At 46.3% G+C, this 18,402-nt stretch overlaps 1 protein-coding gene across 2 annotated transcripts; it reads right to left on the bottom strand.

Annotated features, from left to right (window-relative positions):
* Nucleotides 1-45: 45 nt before the first annotated feature.
* On the bottom strand, nucleotides 46-18,402 carry GLIPR1 (GLI pathogenesis related 1). 2 transcript variants are annotated; one of them, XM_038550060.1, is made up of 6 exons: nucleotides 17,817-18,402; nucleotides 16,357-16,599; nucleotides 9,584-9,693; nucleotides 3,112-3,194; nucleotides 649-675; nucleotides 46-546 (listed from the first exon to the last, which is right to left on the bottom strand). In XM_038550060.1, the coding sequence occupies exons 1-6, from the start codon at nucleotides 17,988-17,990 to the stop codon at nucleotides 392-394; spliced, it is 792 nt and encodes a 263-aa protein (XP_038405988.1). In that variant the 5' UTR covers nucleotides 17,991-18,402; the 3' UTR covers nucleotides 46-391. The 2 variants fall into 2 exon arrangements, with proteins under 2 accessions (XP_038405988.1, XP_038405989.1); XM_038550061.1 differs by having other exon boundaries at nucleotides 17,850-18,272.

The following is an 18,402-nucleotide window of genomic DNA, read 5'->3' as shown; positions in this document are numbered from 1 at the left end:
GATGTTTAGAATTGAAGCAGCATGCAACAAGTTATGTAGAAATGCTTTTAGTAACGAGGGCCAGTGGAGTCATTTATTTAGAATCACCTAAATCTAGCACATTCATTTTGTAGTTTTAGAAGCTGAGACAGAGGCTGGGCTACTTACTGAAAGTCACAGCTGTAGCAGCCTGAAAACAATGCTTATTCATAGAAAAGTGGAAGGTAAAAAATGAGTTTATTCTAGAGTGAGGAAATTGAACAGATTTTTCTTTTGATTAAAGGTTTACTGCAACATATTTTTTTCTGAAATGTTTTAAAATTAGAAATAAGAAATATACCCAACCATTATTTTAAAGAAAAAAACAAAATAAAAACCACATATGAATGAATTGTGTTTTTTCTGGATTTTATCAGTTCAGATTAACTAAATGAGGATATCTATGTTTGACCCAAATGGTTATTATAGCAATCAGTATTAGGATTGGTGGACTAACAATGAGAAAGAGAGATAAGTATCTGTTGCGTGAAAATATTGGCCAGTCAGGATACACAGTAGAGTAGTAACCTGTGAAACAAACATAAATATCCTCTTAAATATTATTTCTCAGAATGCAGTAATATAATTCACATAAATTTTAAAGGCACAATTAAAGATTTATATACATACGTGTGACTTTGTCTCGCTGTGGGTTAGCTGTAAAGGCAGACAAATAGGTACTGGTGAGGCTCTTATTTTATTTCATTTTACCACTATTGTAAGTGGAAAATCATTTTATGTACCATAACCAACAAATAAATACAATTAAAAATTAAACCATTAGAATTTAAAACTAAAAATAATTATTAGTAACAGTCAATGTGAGCAATTCATTAAAATATTTTCCTGGAAAGAAGTTCCTCCCTGAAAAGAATATACTATTAATGATCAGTCAGTAATAAAGAGACTGTGACCTCTTACAGGGATTTGGTTCTCGTCACATCATAATTATTCCTCTCCTTTCATTGAGCTTTATTCAGATTTTGACATTCACAGGAGTAGGTAGAAAATTCTACATCTGCCTGAGCCTTCTTGATACTTTTTTTTATTAAATAGATACCTTTTCTACATCAGTTCTGTGCCAGCTGCTGTTGAATTCTGTGGTGGAATCCAGCAAGGAGCTGGCTGGGTGTCTGTGAGCATCCCCAAGCATCATACCTGTGTTTGGGCTTTGTCTGTGGTGGATTGCCTGGGAGCTGCTGCTGCTTTAACTTTTTTTGGGCATTTAATACCATGAAATCAAGGATTTGCTGTGCTAGTTATATTCTTTCTCCAATGTTAAATATTCAGCTCCTGAATATTGAAACTAACGTGCATTCATGTACTTGATAGAATCATCCCAAGTATCATTGGCATACCCGGCATATTATGCAGAACCATCCTGATTGGGCCTCCACGGGTATTTATTAAACTTGGCCAATGGTACCTACAGGACCAGAAAGGAACTTTTTTCTCTAGTATTTATCATAATTTGTCAGATATGGAATATGTTAAATAAAAGCTTTTATCCTCTAACCCTTACCCTCATGCACGGTAGCTTATTTGCCCTTACTTTTCTTAAGGGCCCAGGGCTTTTTCATTACTGAACCACAGCCGTAATTTTCTGAATATCCCACAAGATTAGAAGCTATTTCAAGCTAGTTCCAAAATCAAAAGCTAAAAGTCCAGGAACTTTCTTCTTGTCATACAGAGTTGTTACTAATTACTAGATTTTTAAAGAGAAGGAATATTTTTTAAGAAAATATGCCTTCAAATTAGTGCTTATTTGCCAGCCAGAGTAGAGTATAAGTGAATTAGCATAGTTCCTACCTTTTTGAAATTTAGACTCTAGAGGGGAAGAAAGCTAACCAGTAGCAATAATTAAATTACTCTTTATTTTTTTTTTTTTTTTTAAATTTTTTTTTTTTTATTTATTTATGATAGTCACACACACAGAGAGAGAGGCAGAGACATAGGCAGAGGGAGAAGCAGGCTCCATGCACCGGGAGACTGACGTGGGATTCGATCCTGGGTCTCCAGGATCGCGCCCTGGGCCAAAGGCAGGCGCTAAACCGCTGCGCCACCCAGGGATCCCTAAATTACTCTTTAAATAATTTAAAATAATTCTTAGTTTTCATCCCGATTTTAAAGAAGCAGCATTTAAAAAATAAATAAATAAAATTAAAAAAAAAAAAGAAGCAGCATTTAAGCATTTTTATGCCACGACAATTGTTCGTGGCATAAAAATGTCACAAAATTTGGACATAAAGAAAATACCAAGTAAACTCAACATTTGGGTGTACAGGAAGGATGACTTTGTGGTTAATAGGTAATATTTATTGAGTGCTACTGTATGCACGACTCTTGTTCTAGATATAAGTATTTTTTCTTTTTTCCTTAATCTATTTCATCAAACAGATGATACTGCCATCTACATATTATTATTGAGGAAACCCGTTCCTGTGGTTGCCCAAGGTCACAGTGGTGGAACTGGAAATTGAACTTGGGCATATTATTTCAAGAATGTGTGGTTTTAATTCCTGTGTTATACTGCCTAACTGGAGGAAAAAAATACTATGCTTTGTAGTGCTGAAACAACATGAAAGGAAATATTCAGTTAATATGTTGATACTCTGAGAAGAGATTGCAAAGCTGCTACACGTTACCCCGAGTTCTTTTAGCAAAACTGCTGTTAAGTGAAATGAATGGTTAAACCAGGAAAGCAATGACTTGCTCAGAAAGCTGATTGAAAAAGGGTGGCTGTCTGTACCTGGAGTGAAGATGAGAATTCAGAGTTTACAAAGCAGTTTTTTTTGCTTTGTTTTGTTTTGTTTTTGTAATCTTGCTGAAATTAGCAAATCTTGCATCTACAGTTTTTATTCTCATAGTCATTCTCTGTTTACTGATTACAGCTAAGAAGTCTATTATCGGCTTCCTTAAATTTATCTTAAATAAATGTTCATTATTAGGACAGTAAGCCATCAGTTTGATTGCTACCTGATGCCAACTTCCCTGAAAATTGCTATTAGGATAAAGCCAATATTTGCATTCTTAATTCCAGTTATAATCGTTTCAGACACATTGTATTATTGGTAGATTTTTCATTTTACTCACTGCAGAGATTATCCAAACACTTGTCATTATTGGGACAGGCACTGCAAGTAGATCCTCTTTTGTATGGCGTTCGGTAGCTTTGTCTATAAAATAGAAAAAAGCTGTACGTTTGGAGGGATTTTTTTTTTTTTTTTTTTTTTTTGCAACGAAATTTAGTATGAATCTTTGACTAAATCCATAGAATGGAAGTCCACGGATTCAGAGGGTTGGTGAGGGAAATGGAAGTAGAAGCCTGTTAACATTTACAGAGTTTATGGTGTCTGTCTGTGTCTGTGAACCTATATTTTCACCTATATAGTCTCATTTAATTCTTAAGACTACTCGGGAAATTTATTTTTATTTTACAGATAAGGAAATTAAAGCTCTTAAGAAATTACCTTGTCAAAAATCACAATGTATACATGTTAGAGTCCCAAGGGAACCTGAATTTGTCTGACTCCAGGGCAACACTCCGCCTACTTAACTATCTGGCTTGTGCCATTACTACTATCCGAAAAACTGCCCATCCCAAGGTATCATGACCCATACTTACTCTTCTCAGTTTAGCAAGCCTCCTTAGTTTTTATTGGACAGGACTCATTTGCCTGAGTTGAGTGCCTTCCAAAAGAAAATAACAAGAGATTGGGGGAATTTCTAAAGGGCAGTTTGTTTTCATGTAAAAGATGTGAGGTGAATAATATATAGTAACTACTGTACTAAGCTAAGAATCCTTGAATGAATTAATTTTCACAGTAACCTATGTGTAAGACACTGTTATTTATATATCCGCAATATAGCTAGAGGCTGAGGCACAAAGTATAAGTAATTGACCAAGGTCACACACTAGAAAGTGAAACATTCAGACTTTTAAATCCCCATGAACATCTTCAGAGTAGTAATAATGAGACTTGCAGGTGCATTTCAGTAAATCTGCCATTGTACTCATCTGTCTCTCCTTTTTTTTTTTTTTTTTTAAAGATTTTATTTACTCATTCATGAGAGACACACAGAAAGAAAGAGAGAGAGCCAGAGACACAGGCAGAGGGAGAAGCAGGCTCCATGCAGGGAGCCCGACTTGGGACTCGATCCTGGGTCTCCAGGATCACGCCCTGGGCCGAAGGTGGCACTAAACTGCTGAGCCACCGGGGCTGCCCTACTCATCTCTTGTGGAAAGGAGTTCTTAACTTTTTTTGTGTCATGGTGGAGCCGATGGACTCTGAAAATAGTTTAATTTTACTTTTTTTTGTTGTTGTTGTTAAGTAAGCTCCATGTCCAGTGTGGAGCTCAACACAGGGTTTGAGCTCACAGCCCCGAGATAGAGACCTTAGCCAAGATCAAAAGCTGGACACTTAACCGACTGAGCCACCCAGGTGCCCTGAATGTTTGTTTTTAGGTGCGTAAAATCAAGTTTGTAAGATTATAAAGGAAACTAAGTTTAAATAGTGATCAAAATGTTAGAAATATTTGTGATACAGCAATATGTGCTTCTCTGTTTAAGTATTAAATAAGACCTAGCAAGAAGTCTAATGATTCTTATCCCTTTCATGATAAATTAAAACTGTATTTTAAGATATCTGCAGCAAGTAGAATGTGATACGAAAATATCTGGTATTTACAAAGATAGACGTAGTACCAACACCAGGTCACATACTGCTGATGTGACTGAAGTGTTGTCTTCGTACATAATGAAATGTAGTTTTAAGTAGAGGTGAATGACAATAAACATGTAACTTTTTTCTAATCCAAGTTTATGGCCTGGACTCCCCTCCCCTAACACTATACCTTTACCTCCAAAGTTAAGGAAGTTTGGTTAAGAACCAAAGTTAAGGAGACATTACTTTTTAATATATTAGCGCCTCATTTCCAACACCAAATACATGTTCTAATCTTGTTTGGCTCCAAATTAATTTAGGTTGATTCAGAAACTAAGTTTATCTTCATGTTTACTTTACACTGTGGAAAATAGTCAAAGGAATATTCTGGTAACAATTATAAAAGACATCCGAGGTGCGCGTTAATCACAGTGACATCTTTCATTGTTAGAAAGCACAGTACTCGTTGAGCGGTCAAGTTCTAGAATGTTTTTAATAAAATCATTCATACGATTTCATTCTTTGTTGAATTGTGATTTCCACACTATAGGGAAGATGGAGAACTTACTACCAAAAAACAGGCTAAAGACAAGGCAGTTGTGAATATTAGGGAAATGGCAGATTCATCCCGGGAGAAACATGCTCCTGGGAAGGCCTACGTTTATGTGGATGGGAACAATGGAGACCCAGGGCCTTGAAGGATTCTCATAAAGAAGCAAGACATTTTAGTGTTTCCCTGGTAGCCTGAGCAAGAAGAGAGAGGGCCCCAGGACACGGGAAGAGAAAAGTCAGGTTTTCTTGTTTCTTTGTTTTTTACCGTATTCTCTGTGCCCAGCATAGGGCTCAAACTCACAACCTCAAGATCAAGAGTCACAGGCTTTCCTGACTATCCAGCCAGGCACCCCCCAGAAAATTTTTTTTTTTTTTTTGAGATTTTATCTATTCATGAGAAACACAGAAACGCAGAGACAGGCAGAGGGAGAAGCAGGCTCCCTGCAGGGAGCCCAATACAGGACTCAATCCCGGGACTCCAGGGTCACGACCTGAGCTGAAGGGAGACGCTCAACCACAGCCACCTAGGCGTCCCCAAGATAAGATTTTTAATGAAAAAGGTAAATATAAGTAAGGGTCGTTACGGCAGGGTACAGGAGGTGGTATCTGCAGTCAAGGTTGTCATTTCCTCTTCCACACGGAATCCTCTTTTCCGCTCGTCACAAGGTCACCTTGCTCAGGGAGGCCCAAGGGAAGGAAGGGATAGTTGTGTCCACGTTTGAAACATGCGGATCAGAATGACCGGAAGCAGCCAGGACGAGTCGTCGAAACTCCCCAGCAGTTAGGGGTTCTGGAGCAGGAGTTCCAGGTGACAGGAGAACCAGACGCCCTGCACCCCACCCTTTGGAAATCTCAGACATACGGGGGGCGGGGGTGGTACTGGACTTCTTACAATTCTGTGGTATGGGGGCCTAGGACCGTTTGTACCAGAAGGCGTAGAAACTGAGGACATCCCGACCTAGTGCCCGTGCCCCCCGTCACCCGCACTGTGCTCTCCAGTCCGTGTTCCGCATCTACAGAACGATTTCCCATTTAAAGCAGGTCCTGTCACTCACTTGCTTAAAAGACCTGGGTGATTCCTCTTGCGAGGTGGCTACAGTTAACACAGCCCCGGCCCCCGAGGCCTGAGCTGACTGGCCAGGGGCAGGCCACCCGGTGGCCCTTGCACTCTGCTCTTCCGTCCTCTCCAGAATCCTCGCCGCAGAAGCTTTGCAGGTGTTTTCTGCAGGACGTCTGTGAAGTTCCCCACGCGCCCGGATTATCTTCTTCACGCCTACATTCAAATACATCACTTTATCCAAGTAAGGCCCCTGCCCGTTGATAGCGTTGACTACAGTAGTAGTGCTAGTTCCTTCGTGACTCCTTTCATCATGCAGTTATTTTATTTGTATTTTTATTATCTCTGTGCCCCATGCGAGCGGGGACTCCGGCTGGCTGGTTCTCCTTCGGAGCTCAGTAAACAAATACTTGTTGAATATTTGAAGGTATGAACCCATTGATTTGTATGTGTAAGTGAATGTCACCCTACAGAAGCATTATAACTGGTTATTAGTGTTACGACTTACTGTTTAGAACTCTGAAGTGAACCAAAGGGAGTCTAAACCAGGAGACTTCACCTCCATGTCTCCTTGTTGTAACCACAATATCTGAATACTTTTCAAATAATCACCTTTGCCAGCTGTTGCACATAACCTGGTGCTTCACATCGCTTTCTCACATAATTTTCATAGCTGCTTGGTGAGTAGTTGGTGCTTTCATTATCCTGATCTTTTACAGAGGAAACTGAGGTTCAGAGAGGTTAAGTAACTTGTCCAGGGCCCCACAGTAAGGGAGTCTCAAGACCCTGCATCTTAACCATTAAACTATATAGATGTTGCGAAAAGTCACCACTGATTGACTTAATGGCTTTGGCTGGTTTTTCCTGATTTTTCCCTATTTTCTGACGTTGGGGTTTTCAGTCAAAGCTGACACCTGATTTTGGTCCCTCCACTCCCACCTACACTCAGACTATCAAACATTTCTTCTGAATTTTACTTCAGGGGAAGAGAGCCGCCTTCTAGCATATCTTTTGGAATCCCAAAGATTGGTAAAATTCAAACAAAATTCAAGGTCAACCAATTAAAGAAAAGATTGTTGTATATATGACAGTTAAAAGCTTTAAAGTATAAACAACTTCCATAAATCATTAAGAGAATCACTCCAGTGGAAAAATGAGCAGACAATAGGATTCATAAAAGAAGGAATGTGAGTAGGCAGATGAAAATCTGTTAATCACTAGTAGTCAAAAGAGATGCAAAAGAAAACACGAGGTAACACTTTGAATCAAATTAGAAAATACTAAAAAAATATAACATCCAGTACTAATGAAGGAGTATACGTCGGTATAATAGCGGAGGATAAGTTGGCCGTATGCATCTTTAAAAACTTAAAGATGATCATACCTTTTACTTGGTATAGTATTTCTAGGAATTGTGGGGAAATCCACAAAGTTAGGACCAAAGTTCTATACAAGGTTTTTCATCAGATAGTAAAAGAAAATCCAGACAATCTAAACTCTTGAGTAGGAGAAGCTGCTGTGTGACCACGTAGAGCACAGACCCAGAAGCCAGACAGCCCAGGTCACCATCCAGCTGTGACACGGTGACATGTGAAATAGTCACCAGCTCTGGAGCCCTGGGCAGACTACTCACCCGGTCAGCACTTCCGTTCTCTTATCTGCCAAACAGGGATGGTAAGAGGACCTGTCTCAAGACGTTTCGTGAAGATTAAGTAAATATGTGCTAAGCCCTTGGAAGAGTGTGGAGTGGGGCCTGGGTGGCTCCATCAGTTAAGCGTCCTTGGTTTCCATTCAGGTCTTGATCTCGTGGGTCGTGGCCTGGAGCCTCGGATGGGGCTCCATGCTCAGCGTGGAGTCCGCTTGAGATTTTCTCCCTGAGCCCTCCACCTGCACACCCACCATGTAAGCCTCTCTCTCTAATAAATGAATAAAATCTTTTTTTAAAAGTGCTTAGCATATAGTAAGCATTGTGTATTACTTTATTTTTTATAGTGGAAATATATATGTTTAATCAGCTGGACTCAGGTTACATGATCCCAATTTTTTTTTTAAGATTTTATTTATTTATTAGAGAGAGAGGGCATAAGCAGGGTTAGGAAGGGCAGAGGGCGAGGGAGAAGCAGGCTCCCCACTGAGCAGGGAGCCCTCTGGGGGCTCGATCCCTGGACCCCAGGATCAGGACCTGAGCTGAAGGCAGAACCTTAACTAACTGAGCCTCCAGGTGCCCCAGATGTACTCAGTTCCGTGGGCAACAACCGAAGCACCGTAGTAAAGAGCCAGGAGAACACATGCTTCTGTCCATCGGGCCTGATGGGGCGGCGGCCGGGCCACGAGGTCGCGGAGCTGCTTCTCAGCCTGGCCTGGCGCACGTCCACGGTGACTCCATGGTTGTGTTGTGCTTCCTTCATGACTGACTCAGCAGCGGGGGAACTTGAAGGCACCATCATCAAGCCGGTCTCGTGGGGGCGCCCTTTCAAAGGTATTCGGGCTGCCTTTGGAGCCAAGTCGGTGTGGCGAGAGCAGACCTTTCAGCACCACCTTCTTGGCCTTGACAGCCTTGGCTTTGGCTCTGGGAGGTACAGGGGCTCCCTCCCCCACCTTCAACGCCACCTTTGTGAAGCACTGCTCTCATTATTTTTCTGATTACCGACACTATGTTTAAAAGTTTAATGATGTGGAGAATGCTCACAGTATAATTTTAAGTAAGTATAAAACGTGCGTTTCCAGTATGATCTCCATTTTCTCAATAATGACATGTAGGATTCATAAACACACATATATGTTTAAAGAGAGCTAGGGGAGGGAGTACATCATGGGTCTACCCTGATTTCCAAAGGAAGAAAAACTGTACCCATTTCAAAACCAAAACTTGCAAAATTAAATGAAATTATGTAAGTTGAGAAATTCAGATTTTTTTGTTTTGAAAATTGTTTAAAACATGCCAAGTTTTTAATAAACCCACACATACGAAGCAACATCAGTCCTCCCATTTTGGGGTGTTATTACTGTTTCCCATTGATCTACATCCCTAAGAACATTTTAGTCTTACCACTCTTGAAAATACCACTCTTTGTGTTTATGTAGTGCTTGTAAAGGGTGCACACAGACACGCATATATATTACAAAAAAAGCACCAGGTATTAATGGAGTAGATCCCTGCATAGAGGAATTAATGAGGATATTAATTTCCTTTTTTACACTTTCCTTATACCAAATTTCTATAATGAAGATAAGACTTCTAAAGTAGATTCAAAAATAATTTTTTTAGAAAGAGGTTGATTTGGATACTTACCCTGGTCCATAGTTGCATATGAAATGCGCTGCGTCGGAAAATTGCAGGCCGGCAACTGTGGGACAGTACTGTACTGCGCAGCCAACCTTGTAACTGTCTGCCCAGACAACCTGAGAGAAAGTCAGGAGAGACAGGAAGGTGAACGCATGAGGCTGATGAGGGCTTCATCCACACAGCAGGGCGCTCACTGTCGTCAGGAAGAGCCATTGCTGCCAGGGGCGCTCCGGCGCTCAGAATTCATTTGGAAACGGGACTTGCGATGGTTATTACTGGGCTGTGAGCGTGTGAGATAAACGTACACGACACGAGACCATTTCTGGCACAGAAATAAAGTAGTGGGTACTGGGGAGGAGGGGCTGAGGCAGGTGTCCGGGAAGGCCGAGGAGCGGGGACGACCGACCACACACAAGGCTTGAATGTGGGAGCAAAGCCTGCGGGCGGGCGGGTGGCACACAGGCCTGAGCTGGGAGCTGGGAGCTGGGAGCTGGGAGCTGGGCTGGGACCAGGGAATGGGGATGGTGACGCGGTGCACAGGCCCAAGCTAGGAAGCTGGACTGGGACCAAATAGAATCTGTTCTCCAGGAAAATGTATTACATATATAGGAATATTATTCAGTCATAAAAAAAATAAAATCTATATTTTAAGTTCCTCGGGTGATTACTATGCACGCTAACTGGGTGCAATGTCTCCCGTGTGTTCCTTTTACTATCACCTTAGTACATCATTTTATATTTTTTATCCTTTGATCTTTGAGCACTTTCTTCAGGTGTTTGTTACCTCGAGTATTCTCCATCTTTGGGCTTCCCACACACAGCTCTTGAATGCTTTTACACTGTGGCTTTTGTTTTCTGTTCTGTTTCCAAGGATATGAAATGTTACCATTCACTGCGTTTTATTTACTTATTTATTAAGATTTTTATTTATTTGCTCATGAGAGATGCAGAGAGAGAGGCAGAGGCAAAAGGCAGAGGGAGAAGCAATATCACACTGCGAGCCAAAGGCAAATGCTCAACCACTGAGCCACCAACGTGCCCTGCATTCATTTTGTTTTAATCGGTCTCTTTTTAAGTCAGTTTGTGATTAACACACAGTAAATGACATCCTTTTTAGGTGTACAGTTCCATGAATTTTGACAAAAACATAGCTGTGTAGCCACAACCTAGAACATTTCCATCACCCCCAAAAGTTCCCTTGTGCTCCTTTGTGATGAGTTCTTGCCCCCAGCCCTGGCCCCTGGGAATCACCAATCTGTTTTCTGTCCCCATTATTTTGTGTTTTCCAAAATGTTATATAAATGGAATCAAATGTTATATACATGTAGCTTTTCCACCCTGGCTTCTTGCACAAAGCATAAGCATTTGAGATCCATTTGTGCTGTTGGGTTCACTACTTTACTGCACAGATGTCCCACGGTTTACTTTTCATTCCAGTTGGTCTTTTTTCAAAAGCTTGAAAAGGGTATGGGCATTCAGGTTCTGGGTTCAACCTGTGGGCTCTGGGGTTACAATGACTGAGTTCCTATTCCGGCTCAGCCACTCACCGTGTGACCTTGGCCTTGGCTTCCTTGACTGTTTAGTGAGGATAACACTACCGACTCCACGGGCCTATTTTGACATTCTCAACGGGCTAGTAAGAAAGCGCTCAGAACAGCTGCTGCAACCTAGCAAGCCCTCAGCACATGTTCATGTTTTATTCTCTAATTTTTTTCTGTTTCAAAATTTTTGAAGACTATCTTTTATCAGACAGATTCCTGTTATATGTTTTCATTTCCTTTAGTATGGTGAAGAAAAATAAGTAATTATAAAAAATAGAACCACTGATTACTGGGAATTTACTTGAGGCCAAGGTAGTGTTGAGCGCTTTACATGCAGCCTCAGGTGTAACTTCATGACACATCACTAAAGAGACATGGCCCTGCTTTTGCAGATGAGTGTTGAAACCTACTTCTGCTTCACCACAACGTACTGTGGGCACAGTCCACGCCCTGAGCACGCCGCCATCCAAGTGCTTTCCCTTTTCATGGAACTAGGAACCACTCTCTGTACCTTTCTAACAAAAACATTCCGTCCGGGAGCCTACTGGGGGCAGGCATGTCTGCCCTTTGGAGCTAACATCCCCTTCCCAACATCCTTCAAGGCTCAGTATGAGTTCTCCTGGCTCGATATCGGGCACCATCTCACGAGTGTAGTAACACTGCAACATACGTTAAACCAGGTAGAGAAACTGAAACGTGTCCCACCTCCTTTGGTTGAGTAACTGTAAAAATAATGATCTCAAGAGGGTGGCCGTGCGGCCTGGACTGAACAAAAATGAGATCTGTGGTGCCATTTAGGGCTCATTCTCAGCACTACCTAACCTAAGCAGCTGCCCCTATCTTGAAGTCAGGCAACTCCCAAGTTTTATAAGGGTGGACTGCCCGCGACAAAATAATCTCCCATATTAATGTACCAGAACTCTTCCAGAGTGCAAACCTATCATCTCCAGTGAAGACCGAGCTGGAGTGTTGAAGCGTTGTGTCAAGAAATCCCAAACCTGTATGAGTTAGTAATTGGATCTACGTCTATTGTCTTTACTCCGTACAACGAACCCCCACCAGCCGAAATCTGAAAATAGCTTGCTTTTTATTAATAGAAGATGAGGCTAAGTGAGAGGTCATACTGCCACCTGAGGTCATCTCCAGCAAGAGTTTAAAATGGCAGCTGAGTAGTCTTGACTCTCCAGTATAAGATTTCTTGCAAGGATGAAACCATTACATTGTAACACAAAGTCATCTTTAACCAGGCTGTTGATGTGTTCCTCCAGTGTAGCTGCTAAAAAAACAAGAGATCTAACCTTTGTTAACGCCCACAAAGTACCCGCCCTGACCAGATGATTCATATGCATCCTACTATTACTCCTCACCCATTCCTGATGCCTGACCCAGCTCCTTCCTCTTGCGAGCTATGTCACCGAGAAAACAACTTCTCCTTCTTTCTTCCTCTTCTCCTTCTTCCTCTTCCTCCTCCTCCTCCTCTTCTTCTTCCTCTTCCTCTTCTTCCTCTTTTTTTGTACTAGGCAAAGAGCTTTATTAACCATGTTTCAAACATTATTCTCAGGCTTCTTCAGCTTAATCAGCTGCAAAGAATGAATGGCATCTAAACCAAAACTGAAAAGAACTGCAGTGTCCAAGAAGCTGGGGCTTAAAAATGTCAGAGATCCAGATTTTATCAGATCCACGAACATTTTATCTTACTATTTTGTAAAGATTTATTTTTTATTTTATGTGAGAGAGAATGTGAGCAGGAGGGAGGGGTAGAGGGAGAATCAGACTCCCTGCGGAGCAGGGAGCCCAGACTGGGGTGGGGGGACGACCCAGTGCTCCATCCCGGACCCCAGCATCATGACCTCAGGCAGACACTCAACCAACTGAGCCAGCCAGGCGTCCAGGAACAAAATTTTTAAAAGCAGTCATAATATAAAATAGCAGCTCCCAGTAACTTCTTCAAGTTCTGTCTCCTTCAGCATTGGGCTCCATTCAGTTTGCTGCGTTCTTGGAAGCTGCATCAACTCCCCAGGATCCAGACCGTCACCTGCATCCTCCTCTCCGGGTCTCCCGTCCACACAGCTGTGGTCCGAGCTTCGGCAGCCTCCCTGGACCCGGCCCGGCCACCCGTGGGCACCAGGGCACCTCCCCTCGGTTTGTGAACAGCCACCCCCCAACCCAGAGACATTGTTCACTCCTCACTTCTGCAAGGAGAGTAGCAGTGGATGGGCCCCGCATGATGGGCCCCCCGTGGGCGGCCAGGTCCTCTCTCACGGAGCGCACGGGCCCATGCGGCTCGCAGTTTCCAGGCTCAGGAGCGTCTCTTTCCTCTGCTTGGAGCAGAAATCAGCCCTGCAGGGGTGCTAGGCTCTCAGGGTCTCCTGCGGACCAGCTGAGACTGGGTGCGCGCGGGATGCAAGAGCTGCGCAACAGCATCCGGACCCCTCTGCGCCTGTGGGTGCACCCGGGGGTGACTGCGGCGCCCTCCCAGGTCTGCGGTGACCTGCGAGTGACATCTTAAGCCGCGGGGAGCCGAGTACCAAGCTCCCTTCAGAGTGCTTGCTGCGGCTGCCTTGCCCCAGCCCGGGCGTCCCTGGGCCTGGTCCCCAGGGGCAGAAGGTGCTGGTCTCAGAGAGAGAACAGGGAAGGATCCGCAGCTTGGGCCCTGACACCTGCGTGCCAGGAGTGGATTCTCTCAGGCCCCAATGCTACCCTTTCTCCGCTCATCCCAGATGTAAGGGACACCCTACAAGTGCGCTCGGCTATTTGGGGAGGGCCAGCTCTGAAATCTCAAGTCTACTTGATGTCACATGAAGTTCCTGCCTTTGGTCCTTAGTCCCTGGATGACGGACATGGAGCGTGACGTGACCACCTAGGGGTCTGCGCTCAGCTTACCAGCCCTTTGATCTTCGTGTATTCGGGGTGCTGGGCCACTAGCCATTCTTCTGGGGTTCAAGGCTTATTGGTACCCACCATACACCCTGTTCATTTTGCCTGGAATCCTCTTCCTTTTCATTTGACAAACTCTCACTTCGTTTTCTAGAACCAAGGGCTCCGGCTCCGGCTGCGTAAGCAACTGCCGCCGCCTGTTCCCCCCTCTGCCTGGATAGCTTGCCGTGTCCTCTGCTCACAGGGCACCTTGCCCACTTCTCCACGTCGCCCCAGGCATGTCCCCTCTGACATCCACTAACACACGTCTCTCCTGGAACAAGTCACCTCCCAAGGGCCAGGCGCCGCCTGTGTCCTCCACTCCCTGCCCCACCCCGGATTCCTGCTCACGTTCTCGGCTTGGCAGCTGTAGTCTTTGCACAATGTTAGGACGTAAGCTGCTCTCCCGGGCTCTGTTTTGCAGGGGTCTGCAGAGACCTGTCATCGGTGGCCGCCTTACATGGCGCCTGGCGCAGCTTAGACGCTTAAACAGGGAATGAATGACAGTCGGTACCCTCAAAATGACAGTTTTCGGAGATTTCACCAGCGCCGTGTTTAACGGCACCAGGTACCACTTGTACCACGTGGATTTGGCTTTCTGGCCCACTAGGATGTATGGAATTCTGATGGAATCAATTTTCTGATTAAAATGTTTTGTAAACATAAGCCAAGATAAATGGTTATGGGATACGTGTAGGAGAAACCTTATAGTTTCAAGAAAGGGGTCAGTGCTACTGGTGGTTTGATGGCTCCTCCTTGCTTAGGATGATCTTGAGATGAAAATGTCACCGAAATCTGCCCTTCCTTTCACATCATAATAATACGGAGCCATGCCAAACCTGTTTACCTGTAACAGCACAGGTGACAGCAGAGGCTCTATAGGCTGAATTACGTTGAAAGTCTTTCCAACAACATTTTGCTCTTTAAAAACCCCTATTATTTCAAGGTAACTACCTTGTTTGTGAGTAAGGAACAGCAGGGCTAGGTAGGGAGAGATAGAAGGCTACAGAATCAGGCTCACAGAAATCCCAAAAATGCGGAGATGTAAGGAAGCCAGAGATAAGGGAGCAAGCAGGCCACCCTGCCCTGGGTGTGGGCGGGGAGGGTGTCATTTTTATGACAGTCACCTGTGAAGCAAAGAAAACCAGGCCCCAAAGGGAGCCATTAAAGGCGGTATCATGAGTCCTCACTCAAACCAGGATGGCACAAGGATCTCAAGGCCACAAGCTTCCCAGTCAGTTCTCATTAAGGGACACACCGGTTGGGACCCCCCACTGCTGAGAGCTCTCTCCGCGTCCTCACCCGCTACAACGCTGTCGCTCTGGCTCACTGTCCTGCATCCCAAGACTCATTCTTTGACTCTGTGAGACAAGAACCCTGCTCTCACGCTTCATGACGATGTTTCCCCCTCATTCCTCATTTCAACACATTCTTGTCCATTAGAATCAGTCAGACATGACTCAGCACCTTAGTCACTGGCATGACAGGGATGGCCAGGAAGTGAAAGGGAATGAATTAGCCACCTTGAGTTAAAGCAAAACAGTCTCAATCGGGAGCCTCTGAATGTGGCCACTGGGACGGAATACGGGAGATCTGGGGGCGGAATAGGTGCAGGAGGGTTATACGCGTTTACACGCTGGCCTGTCCATGGTTGTCTTCCTACTCGTGTGACGCGTCTTGGCTCTCCGCCGTGCTTGACAGGACAGGGAGACATGGAATCGCTGTTCCTTCAGGGGAGCTTATTTCCCTCAATTTTATGGTCCCAAGTCAGGGGCCTCCAATTCCATGGGAGATGCACACCCGAAAACCCATTCACTCCTAAAGTCCTCTGGTGGCTCTCAAATGGCATTAAGTGCCCCAGGGAGGTACTGCTACCAGAATATTCAGTCTGTCCAAGTTGGTGAGCCTCACATTTTATGTTTATGCACATAACGGAACCCTTCGTGCACCACCTCTTCTGTGTCTGCAATTTGCTCCAGTTTATTTATTTATTTGAGAAAGACAGAGATAGGGGCAGAAAGAGCACGAGTGGGGAGAGGGGCAGACAGAGAAGGAGAAGCAGGCCCCCGCTGAGCAGAGAAATGGGGTGCGGGGCTCCATCCAGGCCCCGGAATCATGACCTGAGCCAGAGGCAGACGCCTAACCCACTGAGCCACCCAGGCGCTTCTGCCCATGCATTTATTTTTAAGATAAGCTTGCACCCCCAGCTCTTTCATATTTGCAGGTGCAGCAGCTTACTATAGATTTTCTGAACGCCAGATTCCAGTTTTCTCCTTACTGTTAGAAAGATTGATTTCAAGAGAATCCGGGGCAGACACTTACCTGAGTGTAATGGCCACAGACCTTGTTGCATTTCTGCGTCTGGAAATCATAGTCGTGAACTTCATCGTACCAGCTTGTGATGGCTGAAGACACAGAAAATATGGACACAGACCCAGTCCAGATGTTCTCTCCCACCGAAGTGAAGTTTGGGTGCAGCGTCTTTGAGTGCAGCTGTCCATTGTGTTCAAACCTACATTTTCTGGCCCAGGCTTTGGCAATTCGGGCGAGTGCCGGGTCCCAAGTCTGCAAAAAGAAACATTAAACAGTAGGAGGATCAAGAACGAAAACCAGATTTCGTAAAGATCTTTCAACTACAGAGAGGAGGAAAAGTTGAGAGGGATCGGCGTCCACCCTGGGAGGTGAGAAAGCTGGTCAGAGGCCCCCCAGCCTCATGCGGCTGGTGGGGCAGGCAGGGCCCCTTGCACCCCTCAGGCTGCACGCTGCAGGCCGCACCACCAGGGAGCCCGGGAACGTCGCCCGCCGCTACCCCGGCCCTGAGCAGCCCCCGCCCCGGGCCCTGAATAGCCCCCCGCCCCGGCCCTGAGCAGCCCCCTGCCCTGGCCCTGAGCAGCTGCCACCCAGGCCCTGAGCAGCCCCCCACCCAGGCCCTGAGCAGCTGCCGCCCGCCCCAGCCCTGAGCAGTGCCCCCCATCCCGGCCCTGAGCAGCTGCCACCCAGGCCCTGAGCAGGCCCCCGCCCCGGCCCTGAGCAGCCCCCACCCTTTACCACCCTCTGGGGCACAGAGCCCCGATTTGCTCAGCCTTCGCCCGGGGGCCCAGCCTCCCAGGAAAGCTCAGGTTCCTCCCAAAGGAGAATGAGAGCCGATGCCGAGGAGTGGGCGCGGGGGGGCAAGGTGAGCACGTGAGGGAGGAGGTCCCCCACGGTGGCCTGCCAGGTGGGGGACACAGGGCCCCCCGCGGCTCGGGTGCATGTGGCCGTCCAGCCCAGACAGGCCAGCACGAAGCCTGGTGACCACAGGGTGTGGACTCGCGGCTGCGTGAGCGACACCGGCCACTGTGGGCCTGTCCTGGGTAGGACACGGATGCTGTGGGGCCTGGTCTGTAGTTCCAGCAGTGACGCCCCCCACCCCCACCCCAGGTGCTCAGAACCAGAAGCCTTAGGCTGGGCTGCGGGCGGCGCAGCTGGGACTCGAACCCCAGCCCGGCTGCTCCTTTCCCGAGAGCCTGTGCCACTTCCTGAGAAAGTCAATCCTCTGCCATCAGCAAAAAAAAGTAAATTCAGAGACCAGACAAACACCCTTAAAACGCTGACAGGGAAGAGAGCGAGGGACACAGTGTGGAGTGTGTGAGCTGCCGGGAAGCACTGGCCGGGGGGGGGGACACGGGGGGGCTCCCTGATCCCTTCCATCACGGTGGCCAGTCTGCTGCCCCCCTAGTCCCAGTGGAAAGGAGCTTCTGGAGCAGCAAGGATCCCCGGGTGAGGCGGTAGGCACCCCTTACCATGTACAGCATGTCGCTGGCCCTGGGGCTCACCTCCGATCGGAACTTGTTGTGAGCCCGGACGCAAGCTTGGCTGAAGGCTTCATCTTCGATGCCCGGCAGAGTGCGGGCGGGGACCCCGTCCCGGGGCAGCAGGGCGACGATCCACGCAGCCATGGCCAGCGCCACTCGCATGCTCGGGGTGGCGGGGCGGCCACCGGGCCGGGGACTGGGACGGCAGCCAGAGAGGCAGGACGGGAGCTCCTCGCAGGCTCAAAGGGCCGGGTTTCCCATATATGGTCGCTGCCCCTTGCAAGGTTAACCCTCCGTGTGCAGGGTGCTCAGGGCACACCTGCTGCAGAGCCTGGGCTGCAGGGCCCCGAGGTGGGGCTGCGGAGGGAAGAGCTGGAGGCTCGGGGACCAGGGCTCGGCAGCTGCGGAACTTCTGCTGCTGAGGGACAGCCTCTCACCGCCAGGAGCCTCTTGCAGACGCTCCTCCAGGCCTTTTAAGAGTCGCGTCAGCCAGTCGGGGTGTGTGGCCAACATGCTGACACATCCAGTCCCGCCGCGTGAGTCTGTGTGACCGGGGACAACGCAGGGCTGGCAG

This window comes from Canis lupus, chromosome 10, assembly GCF_011100685.1.
Source record: "Canis lupus familiaris isolate Mischka breed German Shepherd chromosome 10, alternate assembly UU_Cfam_GSD_1.0, whole genome shotgun sequence".
In the NCBI taxonomy this organism is placed as follows: Eukaryota; Metazoa; Chordata; class Mammalia; order Carnivora; family Canidae; genus Canis; species Canis lupus.
Note: the sequence above shows the minus strand (reverse complement) of the source record. Positions and strands in the feature narration are given on the sequence as shown.

Coding starts and splice junctions, on each gene's coding strand:
- GLIPR1 (XM_038550060.1), bottom strand. CDS start 17,990: ATGCGAGTGGCGCTGGCCATGGCTGCGTGGATCGTCGCCCTGCTGCCC. Junction 16,600..17,816: donor CCAGCGACATGCTGTACATG/GTAAGGGGTGCC, acceptor TTCTTTTTGCAG/ACTTGGGACCCGGCACTCGC. Junction 547..648: donor ACAGCGAGACAAAGTCACAC/GTATGTATATAA, acceptor TTTGTTTCACAG/GTTACTACTCTACTGTGTAT.